The sequence below is a fragment of the Garra rufa genome, chromosome 6, assembly GCF_049309525.1.
Source record: "Garra rufa chromosome 6, GarRuf1.0, whole genome shotgun sequence".
NCBI lineage: Eukaryota > Metazoa > Chordata > Actinopteri > Cypriniformes > Cyprinidae > Garra > Garra rufa.
In genome coordinates, this window is record NC_133366.1 from 19,050,852 (window position 1) to 19,062,969 (window position 12,118).

At 37.4% G+C, this 12,118-nt stretch overlaps 2 protein-coding genes across 2 annotated transcripts; both read right to left on the bottom strand.

The window, feature by feature from the left end:
• Positions 1-263: 263 nt before the first annotated feature.
• Positions 264-3,420, bottom strand: LOC141336860 (uncharacterized). The gene is made up of 8 exons (XM_073842586.1): positions 3,408-3,420; positions 3,140-3,300; positions 2,665-2,797; positions 2,181-2,341; positions 1,445-1,598; positions 1,253-1,339; positions 463-633; positions 264-349 (listed from the first exon to the last, which is right to left on the bottom strand). The coding sequence occupies exons 1-8, from the start codon at positions 3,418-3,420 to the stop codon at positions 264-266; spliced, it is 966 nt and encodes a 321-aa protein (XP_073698687.1).
• A 4,951-nt stretch (positions 3,421-8,371) lies between these two features.
• Positions 8,372-12,072, bottom strand: rab33bb (RAB33B, member RAS oncogene family b). Its single transcript, XM_073843097.1, has 2 exons — positions 11,695-12,072; positions 8,372-9,452 (listed from the first exon to the last, which is right to left on the bottom strand). Exons 1-2 carry the CDS (start codon positions 11,905-11,907, stop codon positions 8,979-8,981), a joined length of 687 nt encoding a protein of 228 aa, XP_073699198.1. The 5' UTR covers positions 11,908-12,072; the 3' UTR covers positions 8,372-8,978.
• Between the last annotated feature and the right edge of the window lie 46 nt (positions 12,073-12,118).

Here is a 12,118-nt window from a genome sequence, read left to right on the forward strand (position 1 = left end):
CTTTGAAGCTGCACTGAAATTGTAATTTTGACCTTCAACCGTTTGGGGTCTGTTGAAGTCCACTATTAAGGGTTTTTCATCAAAAACCTTATTTTCTTTTCGACTAAAGAAAGAAGGACATGGACATCTTGGATGACATGTGGGTGAGTAAATTATCAGGAAATTTTAATTTAAAAGTGAACTAATCCTTTAACAAAGACCCAACATGAGTAAGCACTTGGTGACAGAGGCAAAGAAAAACTTCCTTTTAAGAGGAAAAAACCTCAAGCAGAACCACGGCTCAGGGTGGGCGACCATCCGCCTCGACCAATTGGGGTGAAGGGACAGATAGAGATGCAATGGCCCAGCACTATACAAAGACTCACATATTCTTTAGTTAACTTATTTTCCCCACTTTGCATAGAGACAAATGGTCTGCCAAAACACAAGTGGAGAAACACAACCACTGGTGATGTCACTTACTTATTTTAAATGAAATCCCCTCAGCAGCTTTCAAAATGGCTTCCAATTGGTTTCTTCCATAAAAGGAAGGCTTCTTGAGGGTAAGGCTGTTGGGCAGTCCAGCAACTTGTATGGTCATGCCCTGATTCACCAGGGACTGGTAGGGGAGCCTTCCAGTACCTCCAGCCTCCTCTGAAAGACACAGGCACACACACACACGTTTTATGGGGACATTCCATAGGCGTAATGGTTTTTATACTGTACAAACCGTACTTTCTATGGCCCTACACCTACCCTACACCTAAACCTAGCCCTCACAGGAGATTGTGCATACTTTTACTTCATCAAAAAAACTCATTGTGCATGATTTATAAGCCTGTTTCCTCATGGGGACCTGAGAAATGTCCCCACAAGGTCAAAATCTACTGGTATTCCTATCCTTGTGGGGACATTTGGTCCCCGCAACGTGATGAATACCAGGTACACACACACACACACACACACACACACACACACACACACACACACACACACACACACACACACACACACACACACACACAAACACAAACACACAAACACACATGTATGCACATGTTACACAAAGTTACACAGCTGGATAATTGTGACTCTCCCCTCTAGCTGCAAACATTCATTCTGGTAAGGTGTCATAATCTATTGGTTGATGAGCACATTAGATAAATTATTTATTTATTTGATAATAATGCCATGGATTCATGAAGGCATATTAGGTTATCAAGATAAGCAGTTTCTTTACATCAGCTTTAAAAGTATTTGAACATACACTTACTATATTTTTGGTTGAACAGATCTTGCACTTTTCCTACCAGCACACTGACTTGATCTTTAGTACTGGGTGTTATGGCTGAGGAGCTGGCTAAAGATGTAACAACAGACAACAATTAATTTCATAAAACTGTATTATGTATATTCACACTATTACGGGCCTGTGTCCATTTCTGTGGATTTTCATAAGCAATACCTTTGAAATGCAGTGCAAAGTTGTTCACTGTGTCCGTTGAGTCAAGGAAATCAGTGGCTCCTTTGCTGCTTAGTTCATACACCTCTAAGCTGGATTTTTGGCGGTCAAATGACAAAATGGCTGTTTCCACACCCAAATCCTCAAGCTTGGACACCTTTACAATATTAAGATAAACAAGACAACCACAAAAAATAGAAATATAATTGATTAAACACAAAATAGACAAAACCTACTTTTAAAAATCCAACACACACTAAAGGAACAGCTCATTACAGGGTTCGGCAATATATGAAAACAGTGTTGTCACACGTAGCAAATAAGTGGTCAGGGACCACCAGGGTTACATTAACTATACATTAACTGTGTTTACATAGAGTCCAATATCCAACTAATAATTTGACTCATAGCAATGTGTGACTACTAATGCTTCAATTGACCACCTTGATCTGAATAGACCAGCTTAACCAGTAGGAATTTAGTTTGAGAGGGTGGTATGAGCCTTTGACAATTTCTTCAATGTGAAAATATTTAATGTTGATAGCCTTTAAACAAAAATCAGCTGGAATATGTATTTGATAAGAATTAATTTGAAATTATATAAAAAAAAATCTACAGATAAACAATCCAGTTGTCTGTCAAACTGTTCTGCTCACATCACAATTGCTTTCACATCATTCTTGCATCGAATACTCTAATAATACCACTAATGCCAAGCAAATGAAGCCTCTATCCAAACCTCTAACTTTAGCTTCTTAAGGTGCATTTTAATTCGGGCGTCCCTCATTTCAGGGCTAAGGGCCTGCCCATGTGCCCTCAGTGCTGCTGCCTCTTCAATGTATTTATTTTTTTCATCTTCCCCCAATGTGGCCCACCTGCCCTTGATATCATTCATTGTGCCTAAGGAAAAAATAGTTGCACAGAAAACGTATTACTTTAGAGTCAGCATGTCTTTTTTTTAAAGTAAATTCATACAATGACAATCTGTCCAACACACTAATTTACTTGGGTTGTGAAACCCATTTCTCTATAACAACTCTGTTTAAACAAGATAACATGTAAAGTTGATGACCTGATGATTCTTTTTAAGACACACAGCAGTCTTACACTGATGAATGCAACTTGTAACCCTTGTAAAGCCCTGATGTAAACAGGGCTGCTATGTACAACAACAAACCATTTAGTTCAACAATTGAAAGCATCTGTTAAATATTGTCTCTCACCTTTGTTTCTCAATACATCTCTACAAAAAAGATTGTAAGGTGACAGCTCTCTGATATGAACTCTGGCCTTTGCTGGCCGGGGCTCAGAGGTAGCTTTTGTAATTATGGATCTTTTGTAATTACCGATCCAGTTCTGAAAAAGAAAAAAATAACAAAAGTATTAGACCAGGGGTGCTTAATCATGTTCCTGGAGATCTACCTACCTGTAGACTTTAGTTCCAGCCCTGCTCCAACACCGATGTCTGCAATTATCAAGTGCTACCTAAGAGATTATTTAGCTGGTTCAGGTGTGTTTGATCAGGGTTGGAGCTGAACTTTGTAGGATGGTAGATCTCCAGGAACAGGATTGAGCACCCCTGTATTAGACCAATTAAACTGAATTTTAACAAAACACTTAATTTATACAAGCAGTTCTTTAGAATGCTATATTTATTTGACACGTTGATTGTTAGTGTGGCACTAAAGTAAACCTTACTTCTATGACACTGGTGTCCAAACACGTAGCTGATGCAGCTCTTGCTATTAAGGGTGAGCCGACATGCTTCATTCCCTCCTTAAAAAAAGAAATCAAGGTCTCCCTTTGCTTTTCATTAATGTGCGTTCTCTCTTGTTGAATAAAAACAAAGAAAGAAAAAGCTAGTCAGTAATAAATCAGTAATAAAAAAAACAGTGTTGCAGATCATACCATCGTTCTCGGACACACTTGTCTAATGCTTCTAGATTAGCAACTGTGTAAGGCTTACCTCTCTGAGCCATCTTTAACCTAAAACATAAACAGAGAGAAACTTGCACAGACAGATTTGTGAATGGGCCCTCTCTCTAAACAGCCCAAAACCAATTTTGGATTGTTCAACATAGACATAATGCATGGAAGTAATAAAAGAAACTTACCACAGAACTCCTTTGCAACTTGCTGGAAATGGTAAATGGAGAAAAAAAAATTAGGTAAAGAGATATTAATGTTTCACAGGCAGGCAGACCTGTGACTTTGGGTTTTATTTTTCAAGTTCAATGTTGAGGACAGCAATATATGTGACACACAGAGACACCACAGTCTATTTACTTCTAATACATTGCCAGTGTTCATCTTTTGCATGAAATGTAATTGTAAGCTTCCTCATGTGGGATCAAATGCAGTCAAGCTTTATTTTAAATTATAGTGAAGATTCCAAACATACCAAAGAGCCATAAAATACGTCTTGGGTTTGAATGTTTCACTGAATATGAGTATGATATAGCTTCAGTGACACAATATATGCAATAAGCAAAAAATAAGTCTTTACAAATAAGTTTTTAAAATTTTTACAGGCTAATTTTGCGTTTAACTAGTAAACTATTTCCCCATTAGCTTCAGACAAATGAAAAACATGCTAATTAGCAACGCTAATGCTCACATAAATCATATAAAGTAAGGACAGGCTTATAACGTAATATATAACGTTTACAAATGCAATTGCAAAACGGTTATTTCATGTCAACACTCATGTCACACCACCTTAAAACACATTTTCTGTATTGTTGTGGCTTATTGACTAATTAATTACAGTTTATGCTCATTTCAATGATCTTACCTGAAAATATCAACCGGAAAAACTGCGCGACCGCGACGTTCCCGCGTCATCCAATAGATTTCTGATTACCGGTGAGCTGGATTCCTCTGGGACTGGATCTGGAGTCTTCTCTATTAGTATCGCTGATTAACCATGTGGATGGATGATAACAGCCTTCTGAGCCTACCAGTAGGCGCAGCAGGCCCCTACTGGCCCATATCTATCAGCTGATAACCACTGATAACGCCCATTCAATCGAGTGATAACGTTCGAAGCGGGTGTCTAAATAGCACAAATGTCACCAACTGAATCAGAACTTATAGATGCAACAATAATCACATTACAAGTTGTTTTGAACATAATAAATGGCTACATGGACCATGTTATGAAATGCATGCAATAATAAAAAAATATATATATATACATTAACAACCAATAAATAAGTATATTATCAAAACATGATACCAAACATTCTGGTGAATCTCGATCAGCACAGTTCAAATGGTGTGAGATTGTGATTAGATTAGATTGTAAAGTACAAAAACTGTATCCAAAGTACCATCAACATTTTATGAGTTGGCATACAGTATAAGCTCCAAACAGGTATGGTGAGAGAACACCATCTTGAGGCAATCTGATGTAACAACTTTACATGAACTATATTTTTTTTATTTATTATGATAGGAGACAATCTATAGTGCTATATCAGGGGTCACCAAACTCAGTTCTCGAGAGCCGGTGTCTTACAGAATTTAGCTCCAACCCAACAATCAAACACACCTAAACCAGCTAATAAAGGTCTTAGGTATACTTGATACTTCCAGGTGTGTGGAGGCAAGTTTGAGTTTAACTGCAGGACATCAGCCCTCTAGGACAAAGTATACTATTTTACACACACACACACACACACACACACACACACACACACACACACACACACACACACACACACATATATAATGTACTAATGTACACATATATAACTAAATGTAATAATATGATTGCTATATTATTAGATTGAACCCAAGATTTGGTGATAATAGCATAATGAGAGGAAACATTTTTCGACCAGCAAAACCAAATTAGGTATAGGACTTTCAACACAGCACAAGGGTTAAAGGAGAAATTCGTCCCCCTCATCATCCAAGATGTTCATGTCTTTCTTTCTTCAGTTGTGAAGATTTTTTTTTTTTTTTTTGAGGAAAACATTACATGATTACTCTCCATATAGTGAGCTTCTATGGTGTCCGTGAGTTTGAACTTCCAAAATGCACTTTAAATGCTGTTTTAAATGGCTCTACAGTCGTGGCCAAAAGTTTTGAGAATTACATAAATATTGGAAATTGGAAAAGTTGCTGCTTAAGTTTTTATAATAGCAATTTGCATATACTCCAGAATGTTATGAAGAGTGATCAGATGAATTGCATAGTCCTTCTTTGCCATGAAAATTAACTTAATCCCGAAAAAAAAACTTTCCACTGCATTGTTAAGAAGGCTTCAGGGCGTCCAAGAAAGTCCAGCAATCGCCAGGATCGTCTCCTAAAGAGGATTCAGCTGCGGGATCGGAGTGCCACCAGTGCAGAGCTTGCTCAGGAATGGCAGCAGGCAGGTGTGAGCGCATCTGCACGCACAGTGAGGCCAAGACTTTTGGAAGATGGCCTGGTGTCAAGAAGGGCAGCAAAGAAGCCACTTCTCTCCAAAAAAAACATCAGGGACAGATTGATCTTCTGCAAAAAGTATGGCGAATGGACTGCTGAGGACTGGGGCAAAGTCATATTCTCCGATGAAGCCTCTTTCCGATTGTCTGGAAAAAGGCTTGTCCGGAGAAGAAAAGGTGAGTGCTACCATCAGTCCTGTGTCATGCCAACAGTAAAGCATCCTGAGACCATTCATTTGTGGGGTTGCTTCTCATCCAAGGGAGTGGGCTCACTCAATTTTACCCAAAAACACAGCCATGAATAAAGAATGGTACCAAAACACCCTCCAACAGCAACTTCTTCCAACAATCCAACAACAGTTTGGTGAAGAACAATGCATTTTCCAGCACGATGGAGCACCGTGCCATAAGGCAAAAGTGATAACTAAGTGGCTCTGGGACCAAAACGTTGAAATTTTGGGTCCATGGCCTGGAAACTCCCCAGATCTTAATCCCATTGAGAACTTGTGGTTAATCCTCAAGAGGTGGGTGGAGAACTTGCCCAGTCGAATTGCAGAGGTCCTGAAAAAGAAGGGCCAACACTGTAAATACTAACTCTTTGCACAAATGTCATGTAATTGTCAATAAAAGCCTTTGAAACGTATGAAGTGCTTGTAATTATATTTCAGTACATCACAGAAACAACTGAAACAAAGAACTAAAACCAGTTTAGCAGCAAACTTTGTGAAAACTAATATTTGTGTCATTCTCAAAACTTTTGGCCACGACTGTACACTATCTCAGCGAGAGAAGAAGGGTCTTATACAGGGTTGCCAAGTTTTCACAACAAAACCCACCAAATTACTACTCAAAACACGCCCAAAACTCTATCAATCGCATTTCCGGGAGATAAAAGCCCAATTCCACGGGAAAACAGCAGACTTGTCAAAATTGGTCTCATCTAATGAAATGATTGGTTATCTAAAAAGAAATTGACAATTTATTTTCTTTTTAACCTCAAATGCTCAAATTGTATAGCTCTGTGTTTACTATGTGTATTCCGGTTCAATACAGTTAGGGTCAGTCAAAAAACTCTTTCTTTTTTTCTCATCCAACTTTAAAATTGTCCTACACTCCTAAAAATAAAAGTGCTTTAAAAGGTTCTTCACAGCGATGCCATAAAAGAATCATTTTTGGTTCCACAAAGAACCATTCCGTCAAAAGTTCTTTAGAGAAGCATCTTTTCCTTACCTTTTTATAATCTGAAGAACTTTCTTTCATTACAGAGAATCTTGTGTAAAACAGAAAGGTTCTTCAGATGTTAAAGGTTCTTTATGGAACCATTTAGACAAAAAGGGTTCTTCTATGGCATCGTGAAGCATCTTTATTTTTGAGAGTGTACATCACTGCAGAAGGACCGACCCAAAAAACCCTTTACAAAAAAGGTAAAACAGGACAATTTTAAAGGGGAAATCGGATGCCCATTTTCACAAGTTCATATGATTCTTTAGGGTCTTAATAAAAAGTCTCTAATATGCTTTGGTTAAAGATTCTCAATAGTAGTGTAAAAAAAAACACCCTTTTACCTTGTCAAAATCAGCTCTGCAAAATGTCAGCTCATTTTAAGACATGGCCCCTTTAAATGCCACTGAGCTCTGCTCACCCTGCCCCTCTCTGTGATTATGTTTACTTTAGCCGCATTTATCGGCGAAACTTGCCAACAAGCACATTATTAAAAAAAGGCCATTTGCAAAGATACATAAAAACACGTATACTCACTTCTGCTGTGGGTGAAGCTGCATCAGGAACAATTTGCATAAAGATAGATGCATATGCAAGACGCTAATGTCAATCAAATGTGTTTTGTCACAACGACAAGAAGCTTAGAATGAACTGATTTTAAAAAGGGGATATTACTTTTAAAGATTAAAAAAATACCACTAGGTGGATTTCTATTACTGTAGGGTGGTTGTGTACACAAACTGCCAACACACATTAATGTTCAAACAACATGGAAAAGTTAGTTTTGCAACCGATGACCCCTTTAAAGTTGAAGGAGAAAATGAGATGGGAGTTTTTCAACATACCCTAACTGTCTTGAACTGGAATACACAGAGTACATGCAGAGCTAGACAAGACGAGCATTTGAGGTTAAAAGGTACATAAATTGTCATTGTTTTTTTTAGAAAACAACAGATCGTTTCGCTAGATAAGACCCCTCACTGGGATCATTTAGAGTCCTTTAAATCTGCATTTTAGAAGTTCAAACTCACAGGCACCATATAAGTCCACTATATGGAGAGAAATCCTGAAACGTTTTCCTCAAAAAACATTTTCTTTATGACTGAAGAAGGAAAGACATGAACGTCTTGGATGACGAAGGGGTGAATAAATTATCTGTGAAATCTTCTGGAAGTGAACTTCTCCTTTAGGAAAATAAAGCATTATAATAATACTGATTCACAATCATCAAGTAATTTAGGTAGAATGTTGAAAGCAGAAAAAGAACAAAGAGCCAAAATAGAACAAGACCTTTTTATTTTGTTTATTGAATCATACAAACACTGTTACCTCTATAAAAACTATATTTAAATTGGGTTACGTGGATGTGGTTAGTCACTATAGCCTAGACATATGACAGCACAAAGAACAGCAAGTACAAGTGAAGACTGAGCTATCACGAAAAAAACGTCACATTAGTCTCATAAATCCAGGATAAAGCAAAGGGTTGAAAATTGAACATCTGTTACACTGATAACTATCAACCTTATGTAATAGCCAACATTATTCTTTACAAGAAGTGACGCTGGCTGTTTCCTGCCAAAAGTTTAAGGATGAAAATCAACAGCAACTATTTTAAAACCCTAAAGAAACTGGAAATTAAATCAAATTCATTCTTGTTTCATTATAATTCATTACTTCATACGGATTATGTTGTCAACCAAACCAACAGAGTCAGATGTCTATAAAGATCCAAATGGCAATTGGCATTTAAACCAGCCTTTATGCCATCACACACTGAGACACAACCACTGACCTGTTTTTCTTAAAGTGCATACCATTATTTACAGTGCCTCTTTTAGTGGACATGCTGAATCAAGCACATAACTCTTATGTTCAAGCATCTGTCAGCAGATACAGGCCCATTTCTTCTTGCTCTCTTGTGCTGTTATGACTCCTGCTGGAATTTTGAAGCTTTCAGATCTGCACTGTAACATTAATTCGTTGACACTTTCCCTTCTCTGAATCTTCAGCCTCTGTGCCAGTGCCACAAAGATGGTGTCTAATGGGTCCCCTTTGCGACCTTTGGCTGAAGTAAGATAAAAAGACATTCCGTGAACTTCAGCCAAATGTCGAGCCTGATCGATTAACACAGAAGCAGTCATCGACGTGACTAGATCGAATTTGTTGCAAACGAGGGCACGGGGTATATCCGGGCCAAGAGAGTGCTGGCGGCACTCATCCATCCACATGGGAAGATTGCAGAAACTGTTGGGGTTAGAGACATCGAAGACAAAGACAATTCCGTGCACATTGCGATAGTAGTGCTGCACCATGCTTTTACGGAAACGCTCCTGACCAGCCGTGTCCCACAGCTGTACCTGAAGAGAGACAGAAAATGAATTATATGAGATTTATAGTTTTGTACACAAACAGTTGAAGTCAAAAGTTTACATTCACCTTGCAGAATCTGCAAAATGTAAATTATTTTAGCAAAATAAGAGGGATCAGACAAAATGCATGTGATTTTTTATTTAGTGCTGACCTGAGATATTTCACATTAAAGATTTTTACATAGTCCACAAAGAAAAAAATAATAGTTGAATTTATAAAAATGACCCTGTTCAAAAGTTTACATGCACTTGATTCTTAATACTGTGTTGTTACCTGAATGATCCACAGTTGTTGTTTTTTCTTTAGTGGAATCCTTCAGGTCACAAATTCTCAAATTCTTTTTAAGCATTTTTGTGTATTTGAACCCTTTCCAACAATGTATGATTTTGAGATTCATCTTTTCACACCGAGGGACTCATATGCAACTATCAAAGAAGGTTCAAATACTCCCTGATGCTTGAGAAGGAAACACGATGCATTAATAGCCTTTTTGAATGTGAAAATCAGGGTAAACTCAAATTATTTTGTCTTCTGAGGAACATGTATCTTCTGTAGCTTCTGAAGTGCAGTACTAAAAATATGCTATTTAGGCCAAATAAGAAGAATTTACACATCGTTATGCGGTTTAAAAGTTTACACCCCTGACTCTTAATGCATTGTGTTTCCTTCTGAAGCACCAGTGAGCATTCTGTAATAGTTGCATATGAGTCCCTTAGTTGTCCTTAGAGTGAAAAGATGGATCTCAAAATCATACAGTCATTGTTGGAAAGGGTTTAAAGACACAAAGATGGTGAAAAAGCAAATCATTTGTGGGACCTGAAGAATTTTTCTGAAGAAAAGCAGGCAGTTTAATTCTTTAGGACAAACAAGGGACTCATAAACAACTATGTATCTGTGGATCCACAGCTGTGGACCATTCAGGTAACAATATTACAGAATCAAATGTATGTAAACTTTCAAACAGGGTCATTTTTTTCTTTTAAATCCAACTATTATTTTCTCTTGTGGACTATACACTCTTAAAAATAAAGGTGCTTCAAGCAATGCCATAGAAGAACCATTCAGTCAAAGGTTCTTTAAATAACCATTTCTTGCTTACCTTTTTATAATCTGAAGAACCTTATTTGTCACGAAGAACCTTTTTGTGAAAGGTTATTTATAGAACCAATTTAGACAAAAAGGTTCTTCTATGGCATCGTGAAGCACCTTTATTTTTAAGAGTGTATGTAAACATCTTTTATGAAATATCTATGAAATATCTTATTCAGGTTAGTACTAAATAAAAAAAAAAAAAAAACATGAATTTTGTATGATCCCTCGTTTTGATAAAATAATTAACATTTTGCAGATTCTACAAGGTGTAAGTAAACCTGTTTACTGAAAATTGAACTCATGACCTTGCCATGGTTTACCAGAGCTACAGAAATACTGAAAACTGAAATTGAGTCTCCTAATTATATCTGCCTGACCTGAGAATAGTTTTCATAAACGCCAACATAGCGCTGCATTGACTTCAATGGCAATGTACGGGTCAAGTCTAGCTCCTAAAATAAGCATGGTCTGCTTAAATGACAATCTTAACTATTTTGTTCTTAGACACCGAATGTAAATTGTTATCTTTAAAGCAGATCTGTTACTGCGTAGGACCTATTCTAATTCCTCATTTTAAAGTTTAAAAAAGATGTCAACAACACGGTGAAATCCCACGTTTTGCTCTAGTTCCTCAATGGGAATCACAAGCAAGAAATCTACCACTTACCATATCAAGAAGAACTAAAGAAAATTTAACAGACAACAGATCTGGGAAATCCAAACTATTCAGTTAACAGATAAGTCACTAAGTAAACGTCTATTTCAAAGTCCAATTTATTCATTTAAACGAATTAAGAGTAAATGTGTGTACTTAGGTTTTTATAGGATGAAAAGTGAATTTAATCATATTGCTACAAATTAAACGCTCTGATAATGTTCATAACCTAAAAACACAAAATTACCCTTCAGTAACAAGTAGAAAACCTTTATAGCCAAGAGATGTTGAGATTACGCAATTACTGCTGAATTGGCTTTTCCCCTTTAAATCAGCTTTTCGAAAGAAGCGATGATTTGAGATAACCGACTAATATTGCACTGCCTAAATTAGCTTTATGCATCCAAACAACATTTTGTAAAATGCTCAGAATATAAACGTGTTTCACAATAAAACAAAATACCGTAGAGTGAAAGTCTTACTTTGATTTTCTCGCCTTCTATGTCAAGAAGTTTCTCACGAAAATCCACCCCAATTGTAGCCTCCGTTCTGCTGGGAAACTGTCCAGTGCAGAAGCGGTGAGTGAGACAGGTCTTACCGACACCGGCATCTCCAATCACAATTATCTTGCAGGTACGACAACAGCGCACCGGGGTACCGTTCGATGAAGTGGAGCTCTCCAACGACGAATCCATCTACCGTTGGTGGCGACATAAACATGTGAAATGGATGTTTAAATTAGGCTAAAAGGTCAGAGCACTTCAGTGAACACTCCTCACATGGCCATGACTGCTGGTTACTGATTACAAGAACTTCCCCTTAAATAAGAGACTCGTTTTCAAAGCCCACCTTCACAAGACGCCAAAGCAGGTAGGTTATTTAAAGTAAACTTTTGACTTTTTTTTG